This window comes from Mauremys mutica, chromosome 6 (assembly GCF_020497125.1).
Source record: "Mauremys mutica isolate MM-2020 ecotype Southern chromosome 6, ASM2049712v1, whole genome shotgun sequence".
Taxonomy (NCBI): domain Eukaryota; kingdom Metazoa; phylum Chordata; order Testudines; family Geoemydidae; genus Mauremys; species Mauremys mutica.
In genome coordinates, this window is record NC_059077.1 from 115,643,752 (window position 1) to 115,659,873 (window position 16,122).

The following is a 16,122-nucleotide window of genomic DNA, read 5'->3' on the forward strand; positions in this document are numbered from 1 at the left end:
TGAACAGTTTCTATGTTTCTAGCTCAGTTATGTTCCATTTCCTTGCTTTTCTTTAACATATCTATGCCAGCATTGTATGGCTCTGAATTTTCCCATTCCGCTATTGAATCTTTCTGTTTGCTTAAGTGAATGAAGCATCTCTCCCATCTCAGATTGTCTATTTTATGGCTGCACGTGATGCAAGGGGCTGAGAAACCATTATAAAATCTATTAGACAGTTTAATGCTTGCTTGGCCAGATGTAAACTCTGCTGCACTCCTCAGCAGTCTTTGGGCTTGATCCTGAAAGGTGCTTGGCAGCCTCAATTTCCATTGAAATCAATTGGAGTTGCGTGTTCTCACTAGTGGGATGAGACTTTGGCTTAGGCTAACTTTATGTGAAAGATGGAACATGAGCAGGACATGCAGTTTGGGGCAAGTAAAAGACTGAACATTCAACAATTTCTTGTCCTCTGTGTGGAGTGCTAGAAATTATATTTTTCCAGTATTTATTAACTTGGCCCCAGATTTCAATGCCTCTTGTTTCCGGGTTTCTAGATGGACATTTTTGAGAAGGGGACAAATGCTGTGTTTTGCTATTGATGCCAATGGACTCAAGATTTGGCTCTATGAACATGGAAGATTTGATAAAACTTCTCAATATTCAGTATTCTCAATATTCACTCTTCTAAACTAGCTTGAAGCTAGTAGAAAACAGGGATTTCTATTAGCCACTGGACACTTAGCGGCTACCAGTAGCCAGGCGGAAGCTAACAAAGAACCAATCACACAGTTATTTTGTCTTTAATACAAGGAAAGATTATCAATCTTAGGCCCTCAAGTGGGTTTCTTTGCATCTTTAAAAAGGAAGATGCATTTGAAATAGTTCAAGAATTACATTAAATCTGATCAATGTGTGTGTAAGATTGGACTCAGTGCCTATAATGCTAGTTTCAGATTCAGGCTAAAAATTATAGTTAGAGGTTTTTTGGTTTTTTTTATTCAGTCTATCAGATATAAAGATTTGTACATGCACTTGTTTTAGATTTAAGTGTCAACATGTCGAATTTGATTGTCAATAGTAGCGAACTTGCCTGTTTAAAAAGCTGTTTTATCTCACTGTAGATTTGAGGTGCATAGAGATTTTTTTTTGCCCTATTATTTTAAAGACAGCATTATATAGACAGAGCGAGAAGAGAGAAGGAGCTTAAAAATTAATGCTATGTTGAGAAGTGTCTTTTAGAGCCTATAAAAAGATGATTTATCAAACTTGTATATGATTATATGCCTTTGTAAACATTTTTGTATAAGGAACATATAGAAATAGGTCTCAGCTCCTTTATTTGTAGAAAAAGAACGTGTTATGTTCTTATTTAACAGTACACAGTTACAACTGTTGAAAACATGTAACCTAAAAATTGCCTTTAATTTCCTTTTCCTTAGGAAAGGAGTTGTTGATCCTATAACATGGAGGATTGCCTTCATACCTCTTCTGAAAACCTTTCCAAACTGGTCAGTTGGGCCCACAGCCATGGGACCATCTGCAGCCTCATTCCAAATCTAAAGCACTTGCTTTCTGAAGGTTCTCATGGCAACCTGACAGCTATGTGGGGCTGTAGCGCAGGCCATGCGTATCATTGGCCACTGACTGCTACCTGCAGGGCTGGGTCCCAGGAAAGAGTATGTTTCCAGGACAACAGAAGCTTCAACTCGGACAGTCCCAGCATCATAGGTGTGCCCTCGGAGACGCAGACTAGCCCAGTCGAGAGGTACCCTGGGAGATCGGTGAAAGCAAAGTTGGACTGTAACAGAACCAGGGACTCCTGTGATTTCTCTTACTGCAGTGAGCCTTCAGAGCTAGATGAAGCCGTGGAAGAATACGAAGATGAGGCTACCCTCTTTGACATGGTCTGCGAGTCCTCGGTGACAGATGAGGATAGTGACTTTGAACCTCATACCCAAAGATCTCAAACCATTTCCCGCAAAAGGCCTGGAGCGGGCCAAGCCTCATCATCTCTTTCAGGCTCCCAGTCTCAGGTCATCGATGAAAGCAGTAACAATGTGATCGTCAAAAAGATTAAGCAAGAAATCCCTGAAGATTATTATATTGTGGCTAATGCAGAACTTACCGGTGGCATTGATGGACCTGCATTATCGCTGACGCAGATGTCAAAGCCCAAGCCTCAAACTCATGCTGGACCTTCCTATGTTGGCCCCTCTAAGCCCACCCCCGCTGTAGCGCCTTCTCTCAGTGCTGAGCTAGACTTACAAAATGTGTCTGCTTCTCCCCCTGTCATATCGAGGCCTGCAGTTCAGAAGCCTGCAAGAGTAACTCTGGCTTCCCCAAACAGAGGACCAGCTAGCACCCCTACAGCCAACCAACAGGTAGCGCTCCAGATGCCAGTCAGTACTTCCAACTCCAGCAAACAGATTAGCATTCCTTTATCAGCCCTGCAGCTCCCTGGACAAGAAGAGCAAGCTGCTTCAGAAGACCTTCTCCAACCCGTGCCAAATCAGGTTGCAGCCGGCGAAGTAGCATTATCTCCTTCAATTAGCGCGGAGCCGGAAGTCAGCTCTAGTCAGCAACAACCTAACACTGCTCCTATCATCGCCGCTGAGGCAACAGCACAGTCCATACCAGGTACGAAACGATGGAAAGCTCATACGGTCATGCAGGGAATTCAGTCATTCTAAAGGACACATTTCTAAGCCAAGAATTGCAGCTGAGAAAGTGAAATATTGATCCTGGTCACCATAGGTTACAGGAAGGTATTACTAGATAAATCAGTAGCTAAGCACTCTACATTGGAAGGGTGTTAGGAAAGCTTTCATTTAATAGAGCCCATAAGCACTTGATGTAGGATAATGTTAATCCAGGGATACTTCATAAAGGAACAACAGACTTTTTCTCTAAAACAGATAGATCTCAAAGTAGGTTACATTTGACAGTCACATAGTTCTGTAGTGCAATATCTATACGGGACAGTATGCCGCTATCTAGTTATATATAAGGAGTTTTGAGACAGAAAAGCAGACTGTTTGGTTCATTTGCTACATCAGAAAGATAAAATCTTAGTAAAGCAGCCTACAGTAGTGGCAAGAGCTTTCCCCTCCCTTCCTAATTCCTATCAAGAGAGCTGACATTTGAAATGCAGAAGCAGGGGAGAGGTGTAACAGTAATGGCTGGAGGGAAGTTTGTCCTATTATAAATCTTTATTACGTTTTTTCACTAACTTGTAAATCACAGGAGAATGGAGAGAGAGACACATACCTTTAAACCTTAAAGTAATAGTGCTTATACTTTAAACGAAGTAAAAGAGATTCTTTCCCATTTTTAGTGAACATTTTATTTTCAACGTATCCTTGTGTTTCTTTGTGCTGCCCTCAATGCAATGATGATAAGTCTAACCAAATAAGTATTATAAAAACATAAATTTCTCAAAACAACATATTTCTGTTGATTAATCTTTTCATGCCAGCAATTCTGGAGGGAAATCAAATGCTTTGCATGGGGAAATCTGGTTCTCAGCACCAGGTTATTGAACAGTTAGATACTACCTGTTACACTGTGATCTTTAATGTTGTCGTGAAACAAAATGTTAGCTGTATGTTAAATTTTCAATGTTATTCTGTAAAACCCAGCAAAGCACCGTAAGTTAGAAAATGCAGAAGTTAGTGTTTTTCATTTTGCAACCAGTGACTCTCATTTGTCCATTAGACACTTCCTCACAGCAGTCCTGTCATGTGTAAATTATTTGATGGGGATCCTTCTATAAAACCCCAGCTAAATTCAGATCTGATTCTGTAGGTTAGTCCTAGGGAGATGAATTGGTGGGCAGAGGTCAGACGTGGTAGTCAAAGGTTCATGGTAAATTCGTTTATCACATAGTTCTTCAATTCATCACCTTCACATATGTTAGCAAGCCAGGTTCTGCAGTCAGTGATAGCTGTGGAATTTCAGCTTGCTGAGCCACAAACTTCAGTGGGTGCATTGGTATAACCCAGGGCAGAATTTTACTCTGATGTGTGTTATCTCTGAGATTCCTTTGTTTTCTACAGGGTAGTAAAAATAATTTCAGTCTGCTGTAGCCAGCAGTTAACAGAGGAATGACTTGCAGCTGTCCTGCCATGGGCAATGTTTTCATCAGCTCTTAGAAACTAAGCAACCTCAGGCCTGGTTATTACTTGGAATGGAGACTGCTAATGAAAATCTGGCTGCTGCCCCTGAAGTGCTGCTGGTGATTCTGTAGGGTGACCTCTTCCATGTGAATCAGTTCTGAACTAGTGTCCCAGGGGGATAGAGGTCGTCTCTAGGACAATGGTTCCCAAACTTGGTTCGCAGCTTGTTAAGGGTAAGCCCTTGGTGTCTGCGAGACGCTTTGAGCAGCTGTACCTGCGGACGCTCCAGGTAAATAAAGCGGCTCATGGCCCGCCAGGGGCTTACCCTGAACAAGCCCGTGAACCAAGTTTGGGAACCACTGCTCTAGGATAAGATGCAAAATCAAAGCTTTCGTTAAAGATATCACAGCACTTTTTGCAAAGGCTGTGATGTTATCTTAGTTTCCTAGTAGTTTTAGCTAACTAAAATATTGTACACTTCCTGTCTTAACTCTTATGTAGTATTCCTATATGCTGTTAAACAGCTTCCATGTTCCACCCCAGATGTTACTGCATTTCAGCAAAGGGTAAAGGGGTTGCTGTGTAGGTAAGGCTTGATCCTGCAACCCTTAGTCGTGCCAGTAATGTATTGAATTCAATGGGGACTTCTCATGTGGGAAAGGAGTAACTGGGCTAATAAATGTTTGTTTGAACCACACATTTGTATTAATAAGTGTTTGTACCAAAAAACCCATAATTCTGCAAAGATGACCGAGCTGCTAAAATGTGAGACGTGATTTTAAAACAGAGTGGGGTTAATTGAAAAGTGAAAGAGATTCCGCACCTATTGTAAATTTTTTAGGTTGTCTCCGGGCTGGATTTCTTAACGGAGAGTGAGTGACTAGAAGCGGTAAATGATTTCACATGGAATTTGAATTCCACTAAATCGTGAGAGGAGGATTGTCCAGCCTATGTGACACTTTTCTATTCTAAACTCATTATAAACCAGGAGCAATATAACTTTTTACTCAGTAGGGAGAATGAATTGGATTTTGAAACAGGAATCTTTGCCATTGGTTTAGAGACTCAATTGTAGTGATAGTTTCTTAACAAAATATTAGTTCTGTAATATTAGTTCTTAACTGAAAATAAGCATGGAGTTTAAATTCTGTCTTTTCCCCCAACAAATGCTTCCTTATTTCCAAAGTAACATCTAAGGCCCTGATCCGGCTAAGATTGGTGCACATGCTTAACTTTATGCACTGCTGATGTCAGTGGGACTAACTCAGTGTGTAAAGCTAAACACATGGGTAGGTCTTTGCAGGATCAGGGCCCACATTGGTTAGTTGTGATTACTAGCTGCAGCCACCACAGTGAAGAGATATTGATTAACATATTCCTGTAACAGGGTATGCACTCTTGAGCAATTTTTTCCAAAGATTATAGTACATGCTCTGCAAAGTAAAAAGGTTGATAATGATATGTTTGGTAGTGGACTGGATTCGGATCAGGCTTTAAAATGCGTGGGTCATACTGTTTTTTACAGTTCTTCCTATCTACACCGTCCATCCAGCCTGACTGCCTGCTTCAGACCTGTGAACAGGCAGAGGATTGAAGAATTTAATATTTGCACAAGATTCTTGTCCATTGTACTTCCTTGCTTGCTCATAAAAAACTTGGTAGACAGAGTAGGGCGGTCAGTAAAACATGCAAACTTGGCCAGGAATCAGAATAAAAAACCTCTTCCTGCTCCCATTGAATTCAGTGATAAAACTCCCATTGATTTTATTGGTATCAGGGTACGGCTTGTGTCTTGTAGATGGAGTGATGCAACTGGGATTCAACTCTTAGGTCTTGAAAGCCCTCAAACTTGTCTCTGCTTTAACTAAGGTTGTGTTTTTTGAACCGATTTAGTTAAATCAGCTCAGTCCCCTGGGTGGAAAACTCTTAAATCAGTTTTAAAATGTCTTAAATCAATTTAGCTTAATTCATTAAGGAATCGGCTTAAGTTGCATCAATATAAGCCCGCTTGAAATCAGTTTGTGTGTCCACACTGGGGTTTTGCACTGGTTTAACTTAATCTAATTTTAAAGTGATTTTAGTTTATCTGGTACAACTTTCTATATAGACAGAGGACCAGATTTACAAAGATATTTAGGCCCCAAAAATGCAATTAAACATTTATTGGGATTTATAAAAGCACTAGGTGCTAACTTGGAATGAGTTCAGGGTTCAGTCTGAGGATGGTGGCTTATATTGAATTAATTTCTTAAATTTTATAGTTTATTTTTTAAGCATAACACATGGGAACTCCTCTATGTGTTTACAAGTTAAAAATAAAAACCGATTACTGTAACCTGCTATACTCATTAACTCTAGGCAATTCTCCATCTTATGCCATGCAAGAAATGGCTAACATCTAGGATTTTCTTGTGGAGCCACTGAGGGAGCTATGTCAGAGAAACCTGTCCTCCCAGAAAGATCTTTGTCACCTTTCCTCTTGCCAATTCCTGACATGTCCTTCAGGCCAGGAACTGGCAAGGGGAAGGTCTGTTGCACTGCTGAAGCTGTAATGCAGGGGTCGGCAACCTTTCAGAAGTGGTGTGCCGAGTCTTCATTCATTCACTCTAATTTAAGGTTTCGCGTGCCAGTAATACATTTTAACGTTCTTAGAAGGTCTCTTTCTATAAGTCTATAATATATAACTAAACTATTGTTGTATGTAAAGTAAATTAGGTTTTTAAAATGTTTAAGAAGCTTCATTTAAAATTAAACAAAATGCAGAACCCTCTGGACCAGTGGCCAGGACCCAGGCAGTGTGAGTGCCACTGAAAATCAGCTCACGTGCCGCCTTCGGCACCCGTGTCATAGGTTGCCTACCCCGCTGTAATGTGACTAGGAAGCATCAGGCTTTCAGAGGGCAAGGCGTGGCGTGGCGGGATGGCCTCTGGGAGAATATAGCTACACGTGGGAATGGTCTTGTTTACTTGCTGGAGGGCACGGAGGGAGCTGTAGCTCAGAGGGAGATGTAGGGAGATAGCAGTGCTTAAGACGAATGACTAGTCTTCAGTACTGCGTTGGAGAATGCTCAGGGTGTGTGTGTCCTAGGAGTCAACAATACAACATTTTAATTTATCTCTTTGGTCAGACACTATCCGAGCAACATGAGCACAACAGAAGAGGGTTCCATTAAGATTCATTGAGAGCTTTTCACATTCAAATATACTAACTGGGAAAAGGACACTAACTGGGTGAGGTTCTCTGGCCTATGTTATGCAGTATGTCAGTATGTTATGCAGTATGATCATAGTAAAATCTCTGAACGGTAAGTGTGATAATGAGATTTGTCAGCTCCATGGCAAATCCTATCCATCCCTCACCAGCCTGATGGTGGTTACAAAGTTGGATGCTGCTTTTCCATAAAGGTAGAGACAAGGAACGGGACCCCTTCAGCCACCATCCCTCTCTCTGGCAGCGGCCTCAAACATCCTTCCTCCCCACGTGGTAACCAGAAATTATCTACAAACCAGAATGTGCGAGAGCCTACGCTGGATCTGCGCACAGCTGCACTGGCCCTTAGGGAGCTTTGGGAGGCATCCTGCTGCACCATCCTTTGCAAGGCTGAAGCATGCTCCTTGTTGTGCATTTGGCTAATCTTGCTGTCCCGTGTGGGTGTATTGCCTTCTCCTCATCCCAGGGGGTGCTAGCAGGGATTCCTGGATTCTGTATACGCTCTTTATATCCTTCCCTTGCCATGCACAGCTTATGCTGTCACGTCCCCACAAAAATCATGAGATTTATAAAAATATAACACATTTTTGATTTTTTTTATTTTCTTTCTTTTTGTTTGTTTGTTTGTTTGTTTTTGAGCTTTTCAGGGACACATTTTCATTTTTTTCTCTGCAACCAGAAGGACTAGAAACGTCCTTTTTATAGAAGCAGCAAAGAATCCTGTGGCACCTTATAGACTAACAGAAGTTTTGCAGCATGAGCTTTCGTGGGTGAATACCCACTTCTTCGGATGCAAGCAGTGCACCCAAGTATTCACCCACGAAAGCTCATGCTGCAAAACTTCTGTTAGTCTATAAGGTGCCACAGGATTCTTTGCTGCTTCTACAGAACCAGACTAACACGGCTACCCCTCTGGTCCTTTTTATATTAAATGAAAGCACATAATCACATGACTCCAGTATCTGGGACTTTCAGAGAAACACCAAATTATCACAAGACTTATGATAAAATCACAGGAGCTGGCAACAATATGACAGGGTCTAGCCATAGACTGACACTAAACTAAATCATAGGTTCCCCATACACTGTAAGTACTATTTTATCAGGATATTTTAAGAATATGCTCCTAATAAGCAGAGAAGGCTCCTCCTTGCATGGGTAAGTATATATGCATATGGATAGCTCTTTGGGAGACAGAGGGTCAAATTCATCCCTGATGTAACTCAGCTGAAGGTAGTGGAATTATGCCACGGTAAATGTAGCACAGAGTGATCAATCATGTGAAAGTTACAAAACCTGATTTAAAATCCTCTCCGAACACTAAAAAAAACCCTGCTAATAGATCTCTGTAATTATAATTTTACATGGCAGAATTGATGGCTTTTGGCTAAATCAGTTGCTGAAGGCTGCCTCTGGGGTCATATATTGCTGAAAGTGGTCAAATGAACAATTAAACCACTGTTGTAGATGAGTGAGACAGTTTTTCTCTTAGCCTTAGAGTGAAGAGATCAGAGGCCACTGGCAACTCATTCAACATCATAATTTATTTTGATTCTAGCTCCATAGCTGAACTAAAAATAACTTGAGCAGAGATAAATAATTTTAAAATATACCTCTATGTTTGTAAAAGCTGCAAAGACCCTGCTTACATGGAAGAATAAAATGAAATAATTATCCTTGAATCATCAGAAAATCCAGTAAGTTAAATTAACCTCCTCCTACATTACTATTGGCCTCTGATCTGCCAACACTGGTTTCACTGCTTGAGTCCCACCCATAGCAAGAATATACCTTGGAGATTACATATAATATTGCTCAGCAGAATATCAGGCTGTGTATTTTTATAAGCACTCTGTATGTTTATGTCCCAAAGCAGTCAAATGATAAATTAATGTTTTGGGGCCTTAAATCTGGAAGCTTTGCTTCTCAGGCTGACGTTTGAATTTGTCAGATATTGTGAAGGGGGGACCAATTTGAAAACAAAACAGGAAAATATTAACGAAAATGTATTTCACCCTTGAATAGTTGTATTAATATATTGTTTATGTCCTCAGTATCTACAACATAGCAATAGAAGTTTAATAATAATAATACAAAATTATGTATTATTATGATGTGCTTCCTGCTATAGGTATTTATGGTTTGCAAGAGAATCCTGAACTTAGCTCTCAGCAAGCATTATCAAATCTTTTAGTTTACTTTATAAATGTATCTATTTCAATTTTTAAAGTTCCATATATGTTTTCTTTGGTCAAAATTCACCCTTCATTTATATGAAGGCTCATATAAAACCCTCAGCAATGCAGACAATCAGCAGTGGGGTGCCCACGCAAAGGGTGTCATGAATGATACACGGAATCACAGCATACCTTAAATAGGAAGCATTTATTAAAGAAAGCAACTGCAAACTACAGGTGCAAAAATAGGTTTCTACACCACTTGAGTTCTGCCTTTGTCTCCTTGGTTTACCATAGACCACACCCTGTCTGGAACTCTGTACAGCAGAGACATCTAGTGGCTGTATAATATATTGCAACATATAAACATAGACTGGTGTCTTCACACCCTGCTCAGCCCTCAAGTGGGCTGGCATGTAAGCAAGGGGAAACAGCAGCTTGGAGATATGCTGGGACCATAGAATCTGCAATTACACAGATCCAGAGGCCAAGAATTCTGATGTAATATCAGCAGCTACTATTATAGCTTATGAGGGTTCTGTGTCTGGAACAGGGAAGGGAGTGGAATCTATGCCCCTACACCCTCATAGACTTCCCTACAGTTTTTGCATTTATTTTCTTAAAACATATTTTCAGTTCAACTTCAAAATGGTGACTGTCTCCTGGGGAATGTTCTCTGGGTTCTAAGGAGAATTGTTTTAAACACAGATCCACACTGCCGAGAATCTTTTAAATGAATTTTTAAATGGAAGGTTTTCAGATGAAAAAACAACAGCGCATAAAATGTCAAATGAGAATGTATGAAAGGAAAATGGGCCGTTTCAACAAATTGTGTAGCAATGACACCTAATGTAAACTCAAAAAATACCCCCACTCTGGCACAAATGAAAAAAGAAAGGGGGGTGGGGATGAAAAGTGGAGAAGAGGAGTAGTAGAAAGCAACCATTTTTGCAGAACCCATATAAACCACTTTGTGCTCGCTCTCTCTCTCTGCCAGCTCTGCAGAAGGTTATCTAACAAATGTTATTGCTAGGAACATCCCAAGTCTTTAACGATACTGATACACGCAGGAAGACAACAAGACTCGTATGAATTCCAGATCCATTGAAAACCCAGGAGAAAACACTGGCGAGAGCCAGCATGTCTGGGCTGGACACTTATTTATTTGTTTTGTGGGGTGAGAGGTCACTTTCTATTCAATGTGATGCTTTCGGACGGTGCTCAGTGTTCCACTTAATACTGGGGCAACCCTGGTCTTACGAATTGTGGTGCCCAAAGCTAGAGAGAGGATGGGAGGGGTCCGGTTGTGAGGTTCACTGTTAGCGGAGCAGATGGGGTGGACAAGACGAGTGAGGCAACAAGCCTGTTTGGGACGCCTAGCAGTCCCTTGCTTTGCTGGCCCCCTCTACCTTAAAACAGGAACTGCAAATAGGGTCTGCCCCAAAGCCCATTGACATCGATGGAAGGACTCGCACTGATGTCTGTGGGTTTTGGAGCACGCCCCTACTTTGGCAAACGTGTGTATCAGCGAGTTGTCTGGTTTTGTTGAATCCGAACACTTTCAACAGCAACGGCGTCCCAGGGGGCTGTGCTTCCACCTGTCTCAGTGACGAGAGAAGGCCACTTTTACAAGGGCTCTTCTACAAAGCCAGGGCACCTTGAGCTTCCAGTACTTCCGACTCCCTTTTATATTCGTTACTTGGCTTGTTAGGGAGCTTGCTCTAGCTCGTCTCCCTGTTTGTGCCCTTGCACCGATGCCAAAATCCACATATAAAATCAAATGGAATTCTACCCATTGCCCAGAGTCCATTGTTTTCTAGGTGTAGGTACTAACAAGAAAAAGATTTGCTGAAGAGAGAAAATATGTTTTTAAAATTAGTTTGGGAACACACAACACTCCCAAGAAACCTGGTAGCAGATTTTTTTTTATCACCTCTGGTGCAATCCAGTGTATTGTTTATTGAGGGCCCCAATTCAGCAAAGCATTTAAGCATGTGCGTAAGTCCATCCTTGTTCAATAAAGCACGCTTCATGTTAAGCACGTGCTTAGGAGTATTTCTGAAGAGATGAGGTGTTGTCTGGAGCATTACAGGTGAGCTGCATGGCAGGAACAAATTGAAGTGTTTGTTTCCTTAATTGCTCCATTATAAAGTCAGACTCGTGAACTCTCTTCACCAAATCTTTTGTTTTCTCCTGCTTGTTCTGTCAGATGCCGCCTCTTTTCTCCTTTGTGAGGGGAGAGAGCTGCAGCTCAGGTTACGGCCTTGTGACATCCCTGTTCAGGTCCCCAAAAGATCCTCCCGGGACCCTTCAGAAAAGAGTGAGAAGTGAGAACCTGACCATTCAAATGAACAAAACCAAGCAGAAAATAGGTATGGAGATTGTTACTAACATCCCAGTGGGTCAGAAAAGGGCAAAACCAATTTCTTTTTGTTGTTGCTTTGCAGTTAATCTGTAAGTTGAGAGACATGGGTAGCTGAGAGAGCCTCATAAATAAGCATTAACATCCACGTGTTTTACAGTATGATGTCTTGAAATGTTAAGAGTAAGTGTAAAATCCTGACCATATTGAACTCAGTGGCAAATTTACTATTGACTTCAGTGCAGCCAGGATTTCACCTTGGGGTGTGTGCCCACACTGCCACTGATGGTGTAATTTCTAGCTTGGGTAGATGTACATGCACTAGCTTTGACTGAGCTTTCGCATTAAAACTAGCAACATAGCCACAGCACCTCGGGCAGCCGCTCAGGCTAGGCAACCAAGCACGATTTCTTCCAAAATCCTAAGTACATGAGTGTTGTTCACCAGAAAGCAACCTTTGTGGCTGATGGCTCATGGAAACTCCATTAGTCTGTTAGTTACAGAGGCAGCTCCCTTTTTATTTCAAGGGGTAGGGGTTAAGAACATAAGAAGGGCCATATTGGGTCAGACCAAAGGTCTATCTAGCCCAGTATCCTGTCCTCTGACAGTGACCAATGCCAGGTGCTCCAGAGGGAATGAACAGAACAGGGAATCACCAAGTGACCCATCCCCTGTCACCCATTCTCAGCTTCTGGCAAACAGGCTAGGGACACCCTTCCTGCCTATCCTGGCTAATAGCCATTGATGGACCGATCCTCCATGAATTTATCTAGTTATTTCTACAACAGTAGTGGCTACATAGTGCCTAAATTGACATGACATGGACAGCTAGCACCACTCCCTTCCAGGACATGACATTTGCTATGTGTTTGTTTATAAAAATTGACTCAAAAAATGATTCAGGGACACACTGATCATAGTCAGTTTGTCCCCTCCTGGAGAAAGGTGTCTTCCCCAAATGACTGACACATGGGACCTGACTTTTAAAAAGTCAGGTATGCAATTGTACATGCACAACTTAGCACATAATTGTTCACCTCCTATGCACATGCAATCACTATGATTGCACCCTTGTCCCATAATATTAAATGGGATTTACATGACACAGCTCATTGGCTTTTAACATTTATCTTGAAATATTTGCTGTCTTCTCTAATGAATATCACAAAAGCATTGTGTTCAAATATTCTTTCTATTCTTGAAAAGAACAGCCACTGTTTTCTTATTTCCTTTGTGTGGATACTGGAGTCTCAGATGCCATATGTAAAATTACTCTGGTACCTTACATTAATTAGTAGCAATTTTCCAAGATACGATTCTATCATATCTTTTGGCCTACTTACAGAAATTAGCATCTCCGTACCCATTAGGGTTATTACTTTCTCGATAGATGGTAATGAATATTAAGCTTTGCATGTAGGGCCTAATTCATTAGCATGTATGTCTCCATTTCTTTGCAATGTATTGTGTTCATTTTTATATTTTTGTACCGTATATCTTTGTTTGAAAGCTGCCCTTGATTAGTAAGAGTTGCCTCACAATGCCGTTCAAGCCACAGAGGACAGTATGTATATTTAACAGAGGACACTGTCAATTTAAAGCCACAGGGGGAAGTAATGAAATTAAATAAAATAGACCCTGCAGGTGAGATCCTTGCTCTGGCCTCTTTATGCTGGATAATAGAACTACAGCGGCAGAAAGGGGGAAATAAAAGCCCTGTTTCTGGCCACAGGAGGGATTCTTCCAGTGCAGACACTGCAGAAAACAACCATAAGGCTACCCTTTGTGGACAACCCCCTCCCACCACCACCACAAGCCCAGGAGCAAGACTGGTGTCAGGAGAGGTGTGTCAGAGCAGCGATCCAGCCCCCAGGGCTGTCTAAGTTATACTGGAGGCCTCTCCAGCCCCGAAACAGCCAGGGATTGGGAGAATGCAAAGGTGGCTGAAAGCTGCCTTATCCCCTTCCTCTCCTGGGCTGTAAGTGAGAGGCCCAGCACAGAATCTCACCTTGCATCTCCCATAAGAAGGTACACAGTAATTAGTCGCCTTAGAGTGACAGTATTTTATCTTCACGTTTCGATAAATAAGAGACCCATTTTATGTCAAAGCCTGGTCCCACTGAAATCAGCGGGAGTTTTGCCATTGACTTTGGTAAGACCAAGATTTGACTATTTATATTTAACCCTCATAGGTCACCAAGGCCCTAGTTCAGGAAAGCACTTAAATACATGCTTAAATCCACCCTGTTCAGGAAGGAATGGATCTTAAGTACATGCTTAAAGTTGAACCTGTGCTCAAGTGCTTTCCTGTATAGGGATGCTTTCCTGACTCTGGGACTGAGGGCTTGTCTACACTTGAAACGCTACAGTGGCATAAAAAGTTGGATCCAAAGTGACAAGGTTTAAATCTAAATGCAAAGCACATTTTGAGTAACACATTCTTATTCTAACAGTTTTGTTGAACTTTTACCCTCTTTTTTTTCTATTTGTTGCAATTTTACAGAAATGGTTGAAGTAAAAATTATTTTCCCTACAAACTACACTATGACCATATTGAAATATTTTAATAGTTCTAGATTTTTAAAATTAACTACATTGTAATAGAACATTCTATTCATTTGTGAGGAAAACATACAGCGAACCTTTCAAAATTACATGCTGCTATTTACACAGGATATATAATAGAGAAAATTACCAGTGGAAATTGAACTCAAAAGTCCACCTGGAACATTCTGCAGGGGTGAGGCTTCTGGGTCTGATGGGAGCAGCTAAGTGGAGTTTGCAGGGGACAGCTGCCCAAATAGGCTCAAAACTGTGCTCACAAGATTTTTGAGAGCGGGGACTGAGGTTTGCAAATGGTGCGGACTTGGAGCTCTTGACTCTGCTCAAATGGATTTGAGCTTTAGGCCTATTGCATGAACCACCAAACAGCTGATCTACAGATAATGACTTTTGATAACTAATGAGCTGGGCTGGATTAGAACCACTGACCTGCGGGTAAAAGATTCTGTGTTTAATCATATTTAGGCCAGTTAGTGTGTTGGCTACATTTTACTCTCAGCATGCACCTATGGCTCCCATTCACAGTAATAATAACAGTAGGGCACATGGAATGAGAGTATATAAGCCTATACATTGAATAAACTTACTGTAGGCTTTACATTAACAATAACACTGTATTCTGCTATTGTTTTTCAGTAACTACATATGCATGATGAAAACAACCCTTCAAGCTAAACATATAACCGTTGGGGTAATACTTAACCACTAATTTGCTAAAATATCTATGTACGTGTGTAATTATTTTGTTCTGTGTTTGTGCAGCACTTCACACAGTGGGATTCTGGTCCATGACTGAAGCTCTTAGGTGCTACAGTAATGCAAATTAATAATAATATTGTGATAGCACCATAGGCACGCATGGCACTTCAAAGAATGAATAAAGGCAGACTGCAATCTAAATTAAGACTCTTGACAGGAGGAGATAACGGCATAGAATTGGGGATAGAAAAGAGGAGGGAGAAAGCAAGAATATGGAATTATGCAGTCGCTAAGGAAGCTAGGATGGGACTTTCAGAAATGCCTAACTCTTCTCCAGTGGGAGTTTTGCTGTTGACTGCAGTTATGCCAATGCTGAGAACTTTTGCTAATCTCCACCCCCCTCCCCGTGTCCTATGTCTAGGTGGTGACGCTTTTTACAAAGTGAATATTGTTTGGATTTGATGTAATGAAACACATCTGTATTTTCTAATTAGGGCTGTCAAGCGATTAAAAAAATTAATCATGATTAATCGTACGATTAAACAATAATAGAATAACATTTAAATATTTTGGATGTTTTTCTACATTTTCAAATATATTGATTTTAATTACAACACAGAATACAAAGTGTACAGTGCTCACTTTATTTTTTATTATAAATATTTGCTCTGTAAAACAACAAAAGAAATCTTATTTTTCAATTCACCTAATACAAGTTCTCTATCATGAACGTTGAACTTAAAAATGTTATTGTTAATCTAAAGCCTACAGTAAATTTATTCAACGTTTAGGCAGATTTTCAGTTGGATTTTCCCGGAAAGCTGCCTTGTTTGGAACTGGGGGTGCTGGAGAAACTTGGCTAAAAATATGTTTGTGTTCAGAAACATTCGGAGATGGGAGAAGTCCCATGCATATCTGTTCTGAACTAGATCACCCGTCTGTAATGCAAATCTTAATTTGGCTGTGTGCCAGACATTACACTCAGGGTGTGACAGTATCAATAGATCTAACCTTT

At 40.9% G+C, this 16,122-nt stretch overlaps 1 protein-coding gene and 1 long non-coding RNA gene across 8 annotated transcripts in view; one reads left to right on the plus strand and one right to left on the minus strand.

Annotated features, from left to right (window-relative positions):
* The window catches only part of KIAA1958 (KIAA1958 ortholog), a 125,380-nt gene that overhangs the window by 58,434 nt on the left and 50,824 nt on the right, over positions 1-16,122 (plus strand). For all 7 annotated transcript variants that reach the window (XM_045021510.1, XM_045021514.1, XM_045021515.1 and 4 more), the window contains one exon: positions 1,422-2,619. In XM_045021510.1, coding sequence (XP_044877445.1) covers positions 1,446-2,619 — 1,174 coding nt within the window. In that variant the 5' untranslated portion in view covers positions 1,422-1,445. The remainder of the gene's footprint in view (positions 1-1,421; positions 2,620-16,122) is intronic.
* On the minus strand, positions 9,674-14,676 carry LOC123372901. Its single transcript, XR_006580481.1, has 2 exons — positions 14,542-14,676; positions 9,674-11,792 (listed from the first exon to the last, which is right to left on the minus strand). It is a non-coding gene; the product is annotated as an uncharacterized LOC123372901 (long non-coding RNA).